Here is a 17,761-nt window from a genome sequence, read left to right as displayed (position 1 = left end):
AGGCCACAGTTGGTCTTTGCTGACTGAGGTGGAATGCCTGGATGCATGCCCACGTTCTCCTTCTCTGCGGGATGCTGTTTGCGTCATGGGCAAGACCCCAGAATTGTGACTCTTTTCATGCATATAATATTTAAAAATAAGAGAGGAAAATTTAAAAGCTGAAAAATCTTTTTGGTCAGGTTTTAATATGTAATAATTGTCTGCCTTTGATCAAATTATGTTTTGCGGGTCCATCTATAAAGTATGCTGTCATATCCAAATTCCATGGCAACATGGCCCTCAGATTTCTGGATTAACGTTATGGAATACCTCCACATCACCGAACCAAACCGTTTAAGTGTCGTATGTTTACAAAGATTATTTTTTTTTAAATATTTTATTTATTTGATAGAGAGAAATCACAACTAGGCAGAGAGGCAGACAGAGAGAGAGAGGAAGGGAAGCAGGCTCCCCGCTGAGCAGAGACCCGATGCGGGGCTCGATCCCAGGACCCTGAGATCATGACCTGAGCTGAAGGCAGAGGCTTTAACCCACTGAGCCACCCAGGTGCCCCTACAAAGATTATTTTAATTGATTGTTGGCCTCGCTAAAGAAATGCCAGTGTAACAAGCAGAGTTGGGGTAGAGAATGAAACAAAAAGGAAAGAGTTGGCATGAGTTGATCCAAGTCCAGCGTTGAAGCAGCAAATCCATTTTATTAGTGAAATGGGGGAATAGCTAGGCCATGCCCTGGAGGAAGGTAGTGGGATGGTCAGACACTGAATGCCCCAAGTCTAAATGATTTTTTTCCTCCAAAATTAGGGTCAGAAGAAAGAGAAATAGAGAAAAAACAGATACATGAATCAGAGAGACACGAATGGCAGAATTCCTGGAAAATGACAACATTTTGCTTGTTAGAAACTGTAGGTGTATATGGACCACATCTTCCTTATCCATTTGTCCGTTGAAGGGCATCTTGGTTCTTTCCACAGTTTGGCGACCGTGGCCATTGCTGCTATAAACATTGGGGTGCAGATGGCTCTTCTTTTCACTACATCCGTATCTTTGGGGTAAATACCCAGCAGTGCAATTGCAGGGTCATAGGGAAACTGTATTTTTAATTTCTTGAGGAATCTCCACATTGTTCTCCAAAGTGGCTGCACTAACTTGCATTCCCACCAACAGTGTAAGAGGGTTCCCCTTTCTCCACATCCTCTCCAACACATGTTGTTTCCTGTCTTGCTAATTTTGGCCATTCTAACTGGTGTAAGGTGATATCTCAATGTGGTTTTCATTTGAATCTCCCTGATAGCTAGTGATGATGAGCATTTTTTCATGTGTCTGAGAGCCATTTGTATGTCTTCATTGGAGAAGTGTCTGTTCATATCTTCTGCCCATTTTTTGATATGATTATCTGTTTTGTGTGTGTTGAGTTTGAGGAGTTCTTTATAGATCCTGGATATCAACCTTTTGTCTGTACTGTCATTTGCAAATATCTTCTCCCATTCCGTGGGTTGCCTTTTTGTTTTGTTGACTGTTTCCTTTGCTGTGCAGAAGCTTTTGATCTTGAAGAAGTCCCAAAAGTTCATTTTCGCTTTTGTTTCCTTTGCCTTTGGAGTATTATGCCTCCATCAGAAAGGATGAATACCCAACTTTTGTAGCAACATGGACGGGACTGGAAGAGATTATGCTGAGCGAAATAAGTCAAGCAGAGAGAGTCAAGTATCATATGGTTTCACTTCTTTGTGGAGCATAACAAAGAACATGGAGGACATGGGGAGATGGAGAGGAGAAGGGAGTTGAGGGAAATTGGAAGGGGAGATGAACCATGAGAGACTATGGACTCTGAAAAACAATCTGGGGGGTGGGGGTGGGAGGTTGGAAAACCAGGTGGTGGGTAATAGGGAGGGCACGTATTGCATGGAGCACTGGGTGTGGTGCAAAAATAATGAATACTGTTACGCTGAAAATAAATTAAAAAAATAAATTTCTTGTAGATTAAAAAAATAAAAAAATAAAAGTTAAAAAAAGAAAAAGAAACTGTAGGTGTGGGTTTAGTGTCTTTGGTTATGGGATTTTGATTCTGGCATCATCTAAAACCACATCTGAACTCTGATTTTGCCACTAAAACAGAGACTGAGTCACCATAGTCATGATTTCTGGGATCAATGGAAAGAGTAGCTCAGAGACAGTCAAGAGCAAACATCCCAGTGCCTGACACAGAATAGATTCACAGTAACTGTTGCCTTTGATGACCAAACAAGCAGTCCACACATGGGTGAAATTTAAAAAGACTCTGTGGGGATCAATTTCAATGATCTTTCATAGCTTACTCATTAGTTTGTAGCTTGCTGGAGGCCTGCAGTCAGGGGACCGACCACGTGAGTGAGTGAGAGCCCAGGCTTAAGTCTAGCTAGTGTCCGCAGCAGGAAAGAGCCATCAGCACATCTAGTGGGTATGTAGTTCTTTAGCAAATCCTCTAGGGTATTTATCTGAACAAAGCCCTTTGTTGTACCACAGACTTTAGGATAAAAATGTGTGATGAGTTGAGAAAGAGGAACCCATGAAAGAAAAGAAGGGTATGGCAAAAGAAGAGAATCGGAGGAAGGATGATTCCAGAAACAAAAAAAAAGACAAGTGTGTCAAGGAGAGTGACCCACATGGTTTGAAACAAAGCAGAAGGGCCTGGGACAGATAAGGACATGAAAAATGGATGATTTCTGCAGGAGCATTTTCAGGGCAGGGGGACCAAAGGCAAATCATGGCAGCTGAGGAGCGAACAGGACATGAACTAAGGTTAGCCTGGTTAGTTACTTTGTTTGTTTTTTAAATGTGGACAGAGAAAGGAAAGACAGGGAAAGGATGGCAATCCTTTGCTTATAGGACCTGAAACATCTAGATGAAATTTTATATTTCATTAGTATGGGGGCCATTTGCATACTTGAGGGTTGAAAGAGAAAAGCTAACATCATAAAGAAAGGAGGGGCCAAGAGGCATGGTTCTGGTGGGAGTCCCAGGATCAGGGAACAGGGGGAAGAACAGGTCCTGAATGAAGGCCAAAAGAACTCACTCTTTTATGCAAGATGAAAGAAAAAAGGCAAGCTGTGTGGATCAGGGAGGAGGAGGAAGTTGGGTACGGAATATCAAGGTGATGAGCATTTGAATCTCTTGGGATAGATGCTGTTCTGAGGACCAGGCTAAGCCTGGAGAGCAGGAGTTCGCCATGGCACTCACCAGCTGGCTGAGATAAGGAATTTTCTCCAGGTTCCCAGTAGCCCAGGGGTAGGCAAAAGGAAGGTTAGGTGAATTGGGGATATTCTAAGCTTATGAACTGACATACCTTGGGTCCCTGTGGTCCAGGGAGGCCTTCGGGACCTGGGAATCCCTTCTGGCCAGGAGAACCAGCAGGTCCAGGAAAGCCTTTCTCCCCCTATTAAAAACCAACGCAGGATAAGAAACACACAGAATAGCACAGTCTACCAATTAACATACCCACAGCCATTGCTTCTTTTCTTTACAACTTAATGAGAACATTTGACATATTTTTTTCCCCTTGGATCAACAAAATTGGCACTCAGCAGTAAGTATAAAGGTAAATGGAAAGCTCCCCGCTTTTAGTATTTGTTGATAAGCTTGAAAGTGTTTGCCTTTGGTGTTGTAGGAACTACTTTTTCCCAAACGGTGGCGCTACACAGAGCGGAGATTAAGAGAGTTCATCAAGAATGGGAAGGGAAAGCCCAGTGGGAAAGTGTGTTTGCTTGGGGATGGAGAGAGAATGAGGCTGACGCCCAAGAATGTGTTTGGGGAGTGTGCATGATTGCCCTGTAGCTTGCAAAGAACAACAAGGAGGCTATCAGCTTTAGCCCTTTCTTGATTACACAGGAATTAGTAATCCAATCTGCTCTTTGTGTAGGAGATGCAGGAGATATCAAGAGTGGCATTACCAAAAGGGTAAGCTAAATAATTTTTTATGAAGAGATGATATTATGAGAATGTCCCTAGAAACGAGTGAGTGAAAATAATTTAGGCCCCATGAGTGACATGGTTCTGCCAACAAATAATTTTCTGGTGAAGATAGGTCCTGGGATCACTCTTTTTTTTAAATATTTTATTTATTTGACAGAGAGAAATCACAACTAGACAGAGAGGCAGGCAGAGAGAGAGGAAGAGAGAGAGGAGGAAGCAGGCTTCCTGCGGAGCATAGAGCCTGATGCGGGGCTCGATCCCAGGACTCTGGGATCATGACCTGAGCCAAAGGCAGAGGCTTTAACCCACTGAGCCACCCAGGCGCCCCCTGGGATCACTCTTTAATTATAAATGTCACTGGTTGGTTCAGTCAATTTAATTACACAATTGGTAAATTAAATTTTAAAAAAGAGAAAGAGATCAAGTCAGCCTTTTCACATTGTTATATGCACACACATTCCATAAAAGGGGAAACAAAAGAATTTGCTTATTCTCTGTCAATTCTCAGTCACTCACACGCATTCTAGAATATTATCTTGTACATAGTAGGGACTTGACAAATTTTTGAGAGCAAAAACGAATCCCAGCTTTCCAACATGCATCTGAGTATATTACATTCATAGCTTTAGGGAAAAACTTAAATCAAAGTTCGTGTTAATTATAGAATAATTGAAAATAAATAGAATAGTTACTATAGTTAGTACGTAAATTATGTGTAAATTATTTTATCTAAAGAGCTAAAAATACATTCTAAAAGTATTTTTAGTCCTCTTCAGTATTGTTAAGCAATTCATTAGTGTCCCAGAGGAAAGGGGTTGGTAAACAAAGAAAAAACTTTATTTCGGCCTCTGTCTTAATTATCACAAATTGCAAGTTAATGGAGCGGACTAATGAGATTTCATGGCATTCTATTTTTTCCTTGAATTCTTCAATGGAGCTACAGGTTTGCCCCGCTATCTGAAGACACAGACTTCCTACGAAACTTTTCCTAATTTGAAATGGTGTAAAACAGAGTATTCCCGCTTTCCGAAAGTTCGAATTACACCACTTTGCTTTTATGAAAAACCTACGTTAGTGTGGTAATGTGCTTTCTTTTTTTTTTCCAAAGAAGCAAAATCCTTTTCGGATTTCTTTTGGTTACCAAAACGAATGGCTGTGTGGGTCTTTCCTAAAAGCGGAGTGGCGCAAGGCGAGCTTTCGGGACACCTGTAGTTCCTCCTGGTGCGGCATTTTGGCCTACACCAGAGTGCTGTTGCGGAATTCAACCGCCAGGGGGCGCGCCGGCACCAGTGCTGCGGGCCTTGAAGTCTGCGGATTCCAACGCCTGTGTCCAAGCGAGTGAACCGAGCTGTCTTCCTTTGGTCTCTCCTGTTTATCAACATTTCTACATATAGAGGCATTCTTACAAGCTTTCTTTTTTGCCAACTTGCTCCTTTTTCTTTACAGACCGAAAGAGTTACATTTTAACTGATGGCATTACACAAGTTGCATGAAACTTTCCAGAAGGCTCCCCCCATACACACATTTTCTTTGGTTAATGTTTATATACAATTTCTTTAAAATTGGACTTAGGGAATGGAATAACACACTGCGGGTCTTTCTGATAAGAGCGACTTCCTGGATGAGCCCCGCAGAAGAAAAGAATATTATTAAGATTTTGTTTTTACCTTCTCCCCTTTGATCCCATCACAGAAGCACTGGCCTTTGTCTTTACAGACACAGCCCTAGGAAAAGGGAAAAAGAAAGAGTTTTGTTTAAAAACAGCTTAATAAATCCTGGCTGACAGGGCAAAAGCAAACATATTTTTCTGTTCTTTGAGCATTAAACACCATTTGTTAGGAGACATGCTACACTGGGACAATAATATATCAAGAGAAACAGAGCCAAGAAGTGAGAAGATGTTGCATACAGGAAAGCTGTTGGGTGAGTGTACACCATTTTTATTATATTGGGGAATTTAAGTAATTTATGGAAAAAAGGAAGTCATCTTTCCTTGTTTCAGGATAATGTATAGTTGTATCATATGAAATTGCCGTAACCATCTGTAGAAAGTGGTCTAATGTTGGCAAGTCTCTTAGATTTAACCATATATATATATATATATATATATATGCATATGTGTATATTAACTGGTCATATCTTCTATAAATGATTCAAAGATTTTCTTTTCCTGGAATGATGTTCAAGAAGAACAAACTAATTCACTAGTGTATCAACATGTTCTTAGTATAAAACAAAAACAAAAATTTAGCTGTGAGCTTGGGTGCTCTTATCCTATCACAGTTACTTTGATACATTTTAGAACCTACGCACAGGCCAACTGTAATGAAGGTCGAGTTTTGAACATTTCTCTGCCAGCAGAGGAACAAAGAGGTAGTTGAAAATGCTAAATTTAAAATGTGTTTTGACACCTGTTCTATGTTTATGTATTTATCTTTTAAATTTTTTTTCTTCAGGTTAATATTAACTGAGAATGAGTTTGCTTTCCACAGGAAATGAATATTAATTGACAGCAAAAGCAGGGCAAGTCTAGGACCTGTGCTGGCTGGTTGGTAGGAAGAAATAAAATAGAAATTACCTCAGATATTTCCAAAGTGGAGGGCCCTATTTGTTCAATTAAAATAAAATGCTCAAGCAAAAACATCGTTGTTTCCTGAAGGTAGAACAGTAGGCTATGCTGCCTTTCAAGGAAGGGAAGTGTATAGTAATTTTCAGATACCAAATTTATATCTACTTCACAATTTATATGAATAGAAAGTGATTGACAAGGAGAATCTATATTCTCCTCAAGGGTTGGAGAGTTGGTATTTTTTAGAAAACGATTTTTCTGATTTTCCTCCCAGATGTTTGGGGTCATTCAGTCATACCTTGACATAATATATCTAGTCTTGTCTTTCTAGATTTTTAAACCTTTATGTTCATTTCAATCACATATTTAAGAATACTCTACTGAAGTAGTAGTTCTCAAAGCGGTGTCCCCCCATGAACAGCATCCACACCACCTGTAAGCTTGTCAGAAATGTGAACTATTGGCCCCATCCCAGACCCCCTGGATCAGAAACCCTGAACTCAGGGGTGGGTCTCAGTATTCTCTTTTAATAGGCCCGCTGAGTGATTATGATTCCACTGCTCTAAGCTATCATGCAAAATCTGAGTCTGCAAGCTAGAGCTAATTCTCGAAATGTGTCTGAACATTAGATCATTTGACACACTAATTTGCACATTGGTTTTCATTTGGGATGTCTTTTTTTCCTGTCATCTCAAGCAAGTAGTCAAGTCTTGGGGCCCCTCACTTTTGGGATGCTTTGTCACTGAAAGCGAAAGCTGGCTGAAGACAAGAGTTCCAGCTTTTGTTTCTGGTTTCAGTACCTGCTGACAGTTGGTCCCAAGAGTTGAAGGGACAAGCATGCTGCTCCCACACAGCATGTGTATGTGTGGGGGTGCAGCAGGGTCTCAGAGAGGAGTCTGAGTCCTACACCCAAGAGCACTAGATATTGGGCAAGGAAGTACCACCTGCGTGAGGACCCAATGCCCAGATTCATGCGGTGGTGATGGGCCACGGTTTCAAGTAGACAGTGAGCATCTCTGACTCTTCTGCCTCCAGACACAACACAGCACTTTCTGGGAATCTCTGGACCATGGGTAAGAGAAGGCAAATGACCAATCCTCAAAGCTCTGAGAAGGTAGATGGAAGCTATGGGGTAGAATTATTTTATATCTTGGAGCGAACGCCACGTTGGCCATAAGTTACCAGAAATCTTTCACTATGAGCTTGAACAAGTATGTGTTTGTCCCCAAATGAGATCAGGTCATCTTTCTTATTTGCTCCCATGAACCACTTGTTACTTGTTTAATGTATATTTTCCCTGGGGCCTGTAAGTTCTAGGAGGGAAGGAATTGTAGTCTTACTCACATAAGTAGCCCTGATGTATAATATATGCTCAGCAAATGCTTGTGGATTTGGTAAATGGAGGGATGGGTAGATAGAAAACTGGTAATTTGTTTACATCCAATCTGGACCTGGAATTTCAAGACACAGGAGGTTATGGCTATTGTTGCACTGCCGTGACTGAGATATTTTCTCTACACATGAATTATGCACAACTACCACTGAAGTGTCAAAAAATGAAACTATGAAGCTTTGGCTATTTTAACACATGTTAAAATCAACACCAGGCTAATTAGTTATTAGTTGCTCAGACTGAGAAGTCTTTTTTGGAAGCTTTGAAACCCTTCAAGAAGTTGAAAAACAGTGCGATGAACCCTTCTAGAGCTTCTCATCTAGATACGCCAACCGTTGCCATCTCTTTCTCTTTCTCTTCCTCTCACATACACACACACGTGTTCTTGCCAAACCGTTGAAAAGTAGACTGTAGACATCATGACATTTCCCCGCTAACGCTTCTGCCTGCATCTCCCCAAAACAACAGTATATTCTCATCCAGTTGAAACATCATTTCTGAACCTAAAAAATCAACACTGATTTTTTAAATTTCAGGTAATTGGTAACTTCAGGTTACTGGTTCTAAAGTGAGCTCTGCAGGCTTATAAAGATTTTTGATGACCATTAGTAAATAAAAAGCTGTTCTATTTTTATCAAGTCTTTCAATTCAGACCCAGATTTAGACTCAATCAATGCTTTTACTTATAACCAATAAATGAAGTTAACCTGTGGCTCAACCGGTGGCTGTCACGGTTCCAAAAAAGAAGCCATAGGACTCAGACGGGTGGTATTCACGGGTTGGATAGGGGGCTCACTGTGCGTGACCCTATTGTTTCCTTGAGTTCCCTCTTGCCTACAGGTCTGGCTTTCCATCTTCACCCACAGTGACTTTGCTCTCCCTTTTCTGGTCATCAAAACCATGGCTCCTGATTTTTTACATTATTATCCTTCAGTTGGAACCTTAGGGGGTAACATATTTAGGTTTTGTTTGTATTTGGCTTCATTGTCTTTACATTAAGATAAAAACCCTATTTGATAGTTCAAAACCAGCTGGTTGGTTAATTGAAAATTTTAGTTAAATTGAGAAATTAAAAAAAAAAAAGAACAAACAGATCCACAAATGTTTTAGACATTTTATAACTTAAAACATACACATGTATGCCAATTCTTTAATCTTATGAAATAGAGTCCAGGTCTTTTCTTTGGGAATGGGTCTGCTGTTGGAATTCTGCGACATCATTCTTCCTAAGTCACCCCCATGATGCACCACTGACAATTTCAGCTTCTGGTTTCTTTGAAACAGGTTTATTGCTGAAAGATGTTTATGGAGCAATTTGAGTATGGAGTCCTTCTTGACATTAAATTTTTCTCTAACTTCTTAAATGTTTTCTCAGCCATATTTAATTGAATAGCAGTTTCTAGTTGTCACAGAAACACAAATCTTATGCATTTGTATTTAACCAATTTGTTATTTAATATTTAACGAAATCGCTTTGTTACTATAATAAGTGCAACTGAGAGAAGCAACTAACTCTTGGCAACCATAAAACTCCACCAGTGGAGCAGGCATATGCCAATGTACTAGGGAGAAGCCTATGGGTCTCAGAGTGTCAGTGGGCATTGACCAATCTACTATAGAGCAGGTGTGGAGAGTTCTGGTTAGTCCAGCAGTCACTCAAAGGGAGAGTCATTGTGAGAGCATCTATTCATCCACCGTGTCACCCACATGCAGGTGGTCAGCACAGTTGGTAAGACTGCAGAGCTAGGTCCAGGGCTGTTTCTATGTCTGGGTTAGCAGAAATGCTCCAAAACTCTTCCAGTTTTAATTTGCAGTTAAAATGACAAGGCATGGCCAACCTATATATTTGCAAAATCGGACTGACCTAGGACATCAGAGTATGTGACAATTTTGCTGACACGGGGATGCTCCACCTGAGTGAATAAACTCAAAATTATAGTTAGGGGCACTCTCTGGCTTTTGTTCAACTGCTACCTTAGAAGCAAGTGCTGCGCCTGTGATACATCTGAGAGTGCTTCCCAGGCCATGGAAATGAGGCTCTTCACTCTTTGGGTGGTAATGACAGTAGCCTCAGACTCAAGATACTCATTTCTCTTAATTAAGCTGTTTTTCCTGAACTAATTTTTAAATTTGCAAATGTGTATGAATAATTCAAATAGATTATTTGGCTAAAAGATACAGTAACTCTATTTTCATTATCACTGAGTTTGATCCACTTTTTTTTGTACCCACTTTTGAAACACCATGGAATGTTTTTCTATGGTAGAATAGACTATAACCCATTACCCTCTATTTAAATGTTAAATCACTTAAAAACCGGCTTGGACAAGTGCTACTAGCCATTAAGAAAGCAGAACTAATGAATATTTCTTAAGCAAAAATTTTATGACTTTTCCTCTTCCAATAATAAAGTACCTCTTAGTTTCCATATACCTTAATGAAGAAATCATTTGTCATGAGCAGAAAGCTCTTAATAATGATTTTATGGGTTTTTGCACCCTGCTAGCCATTAATACATCAGGAAGTGATCCGAGATTACATGATGTTTTAGTACTTTTGAATATTAAGTAGTTAAAATTTGTGAGAATGATTCATTTAAAGGTCACATGCATTTTTTACAACCTCACTTAAAATGTAAAATAAACTGTGATAGTAGAGAATCTTAATAGGTTTAGAAGTCAAGAAATAACAGTTCTTAGGCCAGATCTACATAGGATCTGTTCCCAGATTTGCTAGCTGTGAACTGGAGCTTAGGACAAGTTACTTTATCTTTCCAAGTTACCTTTTCTTTAACGGAAGATATTAAGATCTATCCTCCAGGGGGGTTTTTTGTGAGTAAGATTTGAGATGCTGTCACTAAGGAGCCTGCAGAGTGCCCTGCTTCCAGTCAAAGGGGGTCACTTCTCTCCCCTTTCTTGCTGTACTAGTCCAAAGGACACACACACTATTATCTGATACTTCCTACCATCGGTCCCATCTGCACTGGTCCGGATTCTAACAGCAACAGTAAGAGGAGACTGAAAAGTATTTTTGTTTGACTACAAATGAATTAAGTAATATTTGTTAATAGTACTCTTAGAGTATATTGAATATACTAGTCGATATTATTTATACATGAGCACAGGTATAATTTGTTTTACTTGTTTAGTAAACTATTGGTTGGAAACCCCAATGGTCCTTGATGCTCATACATGAAAGATGTCAAGTCAAGTGTATTATATAAAGGCAGCATGCATTTCCCAGGAGGTCTAATCAGCTGGCTCTCCCACTGTTCTCTTTGTCTCAGCTCTCAGCCTGCCCTTGGGCTGCCCACGAATTGCCGCCATGTTGCCCTCTCTTCCCAGCGATGTGGCAGAAGGGTTAAGGGTACTGGTTCCAGGGCAGACTTCCCAAGTCTACATCCCAGCTCTGCCACGTCATTTGTGTAACTTTAGATGCTCTCTAGTGCCTTAGCTTTCACATCTGTAAAATGGGGTCAAATGGGTTAATATTGGTAAAACACTGAAATAAATACATAGCACTGAGGGTGGTGAAGGGAACCAGAAAATGTCACCCCAATATTCCTCTCTGACATAAAAATTATTTTGAATTGAAAGCAACATTGAAGCAGTAAATGCAGAGAAGGCTCCCCCTTTTCTATGTAAAGGCAAGAAACTGGAGACAGACTCTCATTAGTCTAGAGACAGCACTAGAGGAATTTCATTTTTTTTAAATTTTATTTATTTATTTGACAGAGAGAGATCATAAGCAGGCAGAGAGGCAGGCAGAGAGAGGGGGAAGTAGGCTCCCTGCTGAGCAGAGAGCCTGATGCGGGCTCAATTCCAGGACCCTGGGATCATGACCTGAGCTGAAGGCGGAGGCTTTAACCCACTGAGCCACCCAGGCGCCCCACCAGAGGAATTTCAAATAAACCTACTCCTAGTTACCTCTCCACCATTTACAACTACAAGTCCAAACCCCTTGTCTTGTTAATTCTTCACAAATTTATTGCTTCTTTGTCTAAAAGGTATAAAGTTTCCTGCTCTGGTCACTTCTTTGGATCTTCATTCTCTTGTGAAGACTCCCATGAGCATGTAAAATATTAATTAAATTAGTGTGCCTTTCTCCTGTTAATCTGTCTTTGTCAGTTTAATTTTTAGATCCAGTCAGGGACCCTAAGAGGGTCAAGGAAAATTTTTTCCTCCCCTACAGCTGTTACTGTGGTTATCAACAGTTTGGGCAATTACTAATGTATTAAATTAATATTGTTACTTAAATGTCTATGAGTTGAGGGCTTACTATGTTTTCTAGACTACAAGGGGAAACAATGTCTCACAATTCCTTCTATCTCCTCAGCACTGGCAGGTAGCAAACATTTCTCTTTTTACTCCTAAAACAAAGAATCTAGTTATGAACATACATTTTTACTGGTCATTAGTAGGCCAGGAAATCATTTCCAAATAATCTTGGATGTTTCTTCTTTCTGTCTTCAAAACCCTGTATGCCCATTGTACCTACATTCTGGTGAAACAGAAGTGGACTTCCCTGCCTGCCCCCCAGCCTCTCCTCCCCCACATTCAGCCCAGCCTGGTTTAGTGTAAGGGGAAGTTGGCAGCGTTCAAAGCTGGTTAACACTCTACTGAGCAGGTCTGTTGATTCTGCATTATGATTATTGATCCTTTGCCCAGCCAATAGCCTGAGGCGAAAGTTTTTGTGTGTGAAAAGAGCTGACCGAGTGTGGCTGACTGAGCCAGACAGACTCCATGAGCCGCTCTTCGCAGGGCCCCTCTATCCCGCGTCTGCCTTAAGCAACTGACCATGAGCCTTGGCAGCATGCCCTCCAGTAAAGGAGAAGGACACCCGTGCACCGCTCTCGCGGTGACCCCTTCTTTCCCGCCCAGGAGCCCCTGTCACCACACTTGGATATCACAGAAATCTCACTGGACCTGCCACTTCCTATCTTTCAACCCATGTCCAGAGAGACATCGCTAGTCTAGACATCGAAATCAGCCACCCGTTTCTGTTTTTCTGGACGACAGCAAGCATGCACATTACTGGCTTTGACAGAGAAGATGGCAATCAGAGGTCTCTGGTACATTTGGGAATAAATCGGTAAGAGAGTTCCGTCCATCTTGTATAAGGCAGTGAGTGGGATTTATACCTATAATCATTAACTCCAGGTTTTCAGTTTTGTTTTTTTTTTCCCTTGCCCTAAAAGGTTTTAAGTCTAGCAGGACTAAGAGTCCTTCACCATTCATACAAGATTAACACTCTGAAGGATCCCATGATAAGGATGCTGTAGAGGAAATGAATTTGGATCCTTCCTGGTATGATTTCAGTAGTTAACATTTTTTTGAACCGTGACTACATAGGACACTGCTCAGACTCTCTGCTTTGTGTATGGCCTCATTTACACCCAATAACAATTCTGTGAGATACGTACGAGAATTAGCTCTACCTTCGAGCTATGAAAACTGGATGTCAGAGGCTAGAGGTCGTTACAAATGGAGCTGGGGGATATGGATCCAGCTGGTTTGACCCAGGGCCATATTCTCAGCCACTATACTATATTTAATTATTGGCTGGCTTTGTAGGCTACTGAGGCATTGGGGGAGGGGCTCAGATGTATCTCTTCCCCTCACACTGTCACTGTGCCCCCAACGATGGCATGTAAAATCCTAGGAATAAACGTAACATAGTAGTTCATGGAATTTACAGTATAAATCAGGAGTTGGTGCACTGCGGCTCACAAGCCAAATCCAGTCTGTGTCTGTTTTGCACTACTTTTGACCTAAGAATTTATATTTTTCAAACAGTTGGAAAAAAGTAAAAAGAAAAATAGTATTTTGTAACATGTGAAAATTGCCAGAGTGGCACCCAGGAATCTCTCTCTTCCCCCTGTTCCCTCCCTCATATTCCTCCCCTTCCTCCCACCATACTTCAGTCCAAGGGTTATTGGCAGGGAGGGCACAGGTAATGCAAATTGTGGGTTGGAAGAATCCAGAAGATCATCTAATCTAATACTTCTTCATATTTTGTACTTCACAAGGCAGCAAAATTAAAAAAAAAATTAATGGAGACCAACAGTGTAGTGTTTTATTTATATTTTGATATGTAAGGGCAATGGCTCTCTTCAGACATGAATAAGCAAATCTATCTTCCCACCCATGAGCCAGTAGCAAATCCATCATCTACTATCATCATCCTTTAAGAGAAAACAGGGTTTTTTGGAGCACCTACGTGTCTCAGTGGGTTAAGTATATGTCTTAGGCTCAGGTCATGATCTCAGGGTCCCAGGGTTCGAGGCCCACATCAGGGGTCTCTGCTCAGCAGGGAGCCTGCTTCCGCCCACCCCTGCCTTCTGCTCTGCCTACTTGTGGTTTCTCTTGCTCTCTGTCAAGTAAATAAATAAAATATTAAAAAAACAACAACAGGTTTTTGTTTTGTTTTAAAGACTCACCTATTTATTTGAGAGAGAGGGAGCAAGAGCTTATGTGTGCTCTTGCCCCTGAGGGGGAGGGATAGAGAGTCTTAAGCCCACTCCACACTGAGCATGCGGTGCGGCCCAGCAGGGCTCAGTTTCGCAACCCCATCACAATCCAGATCACAACCCCAATCACAGCCCCACTCATGACCCCAGCTGCAAACAAGGCACTTAACCAACTACGCCACCCAGGGGCCCCAAGAGAACGCAAATTAGAGCACTGTTAACAAAGCAAGTAAATGCTCACAGACTACAAGATGCTCCTTTAAAGTGAAAATAAATAAGTTTCACTTCATAGGCAATACCTACGCTGTTCTTACTTTTCTCATTTCCCTTGGTCTGGTGAAAGTCTACACCGTCCAACACAGGCATGACTTTGGGAAGCACTAAATTTTCATTACTATCTTCTCTCTTCCATCCACATCCCTTCTGGTCAGCCACTATCTGCTTCGTGACCTACTACCGCATGGTTTTCTCTCTGAGAGATGTCAGCAAGCTAATCTCATACAGTGTAAGGCAGGTTGTATTGAAAAATATGCCCTGTAAACTGACACATTTTTTTACTGATAAGTGTCTATTACACACACACACACACACACCCCTCCATTAATGCCCCAAGTGGTAGAAAATTCAAACTCTAGACTGACAGGCAAGACACATGTTGGGGCATATGGGACCCCTTAGCTTGCCTGCTTGTTTTGCCTGTATGTAGGACCAGGCCTTTCAGAAAATATCTTTGATACTATTACTTGTTTAAAAAATCAGAGGGGGAGACAAGCCACGAGAGACTATGGACTCTGAGAGAGAAACTGAGGGTTTTGGGGGGTGGGGTGGGGAGGTGAGCCTGGTGGTGGGTATTATGGAGGGCATGGATTGCATGGAGCACTGAGTGTGGTACATAAACAATGAATTTTGGAACACTGAAATAAAATGAAATTTAATTTAATTTAAAAAAATAGTATCTTGGAGGGGCACCTGGTGACTCAGTCGTTGGGCGTCTGCTTTCAGCTCAAGTCATGATCCCAGGGTACTTGGATCAAGGCCCATGTTGGGCTCCCTCCTCAGTGGGAAGCCTGCTTCTCCCTCTCCCTCTCCCCTTGCTGGTGTTCCCTCTCTTGCTGTGTCTCTCTATCAAATAATAAATAAAAATTTTTAAAAAGTATCTTGTATATAAAACTCATCTATTTCTTTTTCATTTGCCAACCCGTGAAGAAGCACAGTACAACCAGGCATGCCAAGGTTTTCATTCATCTCTCCAGGGATGCTTCATGTGGGAGAGAATCTGGAGAAGCGGCCCTTAGCTCTTGTCCGTGTGGAGAATGATCACATGCCTTTCACCACTTCCAGAAGATGTCACTTGGCTAATTATACCAACTGTCAATAGCAAATCTAAAGTGATTTTCAGAGTTTTAGAGTTTTCAGCTTTGGGTTCTGGGAGAGCTGCTAGAAGTGTTTAGAAACCTTGCACTCAATCATATAAATATAAGATGAGTCAAGGGAAAATCCATTTTCTATCTGTGAACCTAAAGGTAACCCAAAAGGAAGACAAGAAGCTGAAGCTCCCTCTTTAGACGAGGTCAGTTTTCCAAATGGAAGCCTTGTTTGGATTTTTGGGGACTCCGAGGTGCTATTGTCTGAAAATATGGACACGACTTGGGTAGCAATATTATTCTGAATAATGAGAAAATACAGGCTCACTTATGTATGTAAAAGTTAATCCAGAAAGATAGTTGTTTATTTTTTAATTTTTAAAAAAATTTTTTAAAGATTTTATTTATTTATTTCACAGAGTTCACAAGTAGGCAGAGAGAAGGAGAAGCAGGCTCCCTGCTGAGCAGAATCTGATGCGGGGCTCGATCCCAGGATTCTGGGACCACGACCGGAACTGAAGGCAGAGGCTTAACTCACTGAGCCACCCAGGCACCCCAAAAGATAGTTGTTTAAATACTTTTATATTTATCCTCTTTTTTTGCATGTGTGTGAAAACCAGAATAAGATGGATAAAGAATAAAAAATAGTACCAACTCACAAGATGAGAAAAACAGGTGAGCAGACAAAAACAGATCAAGTGTCAATTGTTGGAAGCTAGGTGACCAGTGAAAGCTTCATGTCAACTGGACCATTACATTTGTAAATACTTCGACACATATCCTCTGTTCCAATAAAAGATAAGACACAAAACCAGAAAATATAAAGACGAACTCAAAAACAAGATAAATATTTCTGGTGAGTAACATGCAATGACAACACAAAGCATTGAGGGAGGGGTACTGAATCATCACATGGTTGGACTGAGTCTAGAAGCCAACTGTGATGGTTTGGAATTTGGCACCTGTACATAGTAGGGAACATGAGCCAAGAAACACCATTTTAACATTATTTGGAGTCATGAGGCATTTCCAATAGGGTCCATTCCAAAAGGGTGGGTACACACAGAGGAGAAAGAAAAAAGAAACAACAAAAATTGGAATACAGAGTTGTGGTAGCTAGTCTCTAAGATGGCCCCTAGTGATCCCTCCTCTTGGCATTCATGCCTTTTTGTAGTCCCGTCGCATATTGAACCGGGTTGTTCTGTAGGACCAACAGAATAGGACAAGCATGATGCTATTTCACTTGAGACTAAGTCATAAAATAAAATTGTGATATCTACTCTATCTTGGTTTACTTGCTATGAGGAATCCAGCTGCCATATCAAGTCAAGGAGCCTTATGAAGAGGTCTATGCATTGAAGAACTGAGGCCTCTGGGAACAATCCTATGAATGAGCTATTTGACTCTGTCAAGACTTAGATGACTACTGCTCCAGCTTACAGCTTCTGAAACGCACGAGGGACCTGGAGATAGCATTTCCCAGACTCCTGCTCCCAGAATTCCTGGCCCTCAAAAAATGTATGGGATGGTAATGTTCACTGTTCTGAACTGAACAATTCAGGGCTAATCAATTAGGTAGTAACGAATAATACAGGGTGTCCAACTAAAATTAAAAGTTTGATGGAATTGATAAAAGAGAAATTCAGAAATTTTCTCAGAAAATAGGGCAAAAGGAAAAGAGATGAACAATAATGAATAAAGCACAAAAGTTTTGAGGGTCAATTCAGGATGTCCAGTATCTGACCAAATGGGATTTCAGAAAGGCCAAGGAGAGAAAATTGGAGGAAATTATGAAAGAAATAATATAAGAAATGATTCTCTCAGTGAAGAATATAAATGTTTTAATTGATAGGGCCCACTGAATATCCCCTCTTACAAATACACACATCTGAGGTATATTATCAAAGCATTCTGGAACACTGGGGACAATGAGAAGATTCTAGAAGGAAACAACAAGAAGAAACAGTTACATACGAAGATCTTAGAATCCAATGACACATTGGATGTGTCAACAATAATACT

General features: G+C 40.9%; 1 protein-coding gene across 3 annotated transcripts in view; it reads right to left on the bottom strand.

Moving 5' to 3' along the window:
* Positions 1–17,761, bottom strand: part of COL4A3 (collagen type IV alpha 3 chain) — a 135,224-nt gene that overhangs the window by 61,779 nt on the left and 55,684 nt on the right. For all 3 annotated transcript variants that reach the window (XR_006820317.1, XM_046019418.1, XM_046019417.1), the window contains exons 2-3: positions 5,612–5,668; positions 3,319–3,408 (exon numbers count right to left, since the gene is read on the bottom strand). Coding sequence is in view for 2 of the 3 variants with exons in the window: in XM_046019418.1 (XP_045875374.1) it covers positions 3,319–3,408; positions 5,612–5,668 (147 nt within the window). In the remaining variant the exon portion in view is untranslated. The remainder of the gene's footprint in view (positions 1–3,318; positions 3,409–5,611; positions 5,669–17,761) is intronic.

This window comes from Meles meles, chromosome 9, assembly GCF_922984935.1.
Source record: "Meles meles chromosome 9, mMelMel3.1 paternal haplotype, whole genome shotgun sequence".
In the NCBI taxonomy this organism is placed as follows: domain Eukaryota; kingdom Metazoa; phylum Chordata; class Mammalia; order Carnivora; family Mustelidae; genus Meles; species Meles meles.
The sequence above is the reverse complement of the archived record's forward strand: the minus strand, read 5'-3'. Positions and strand labels throughout refer to the sequence as shown.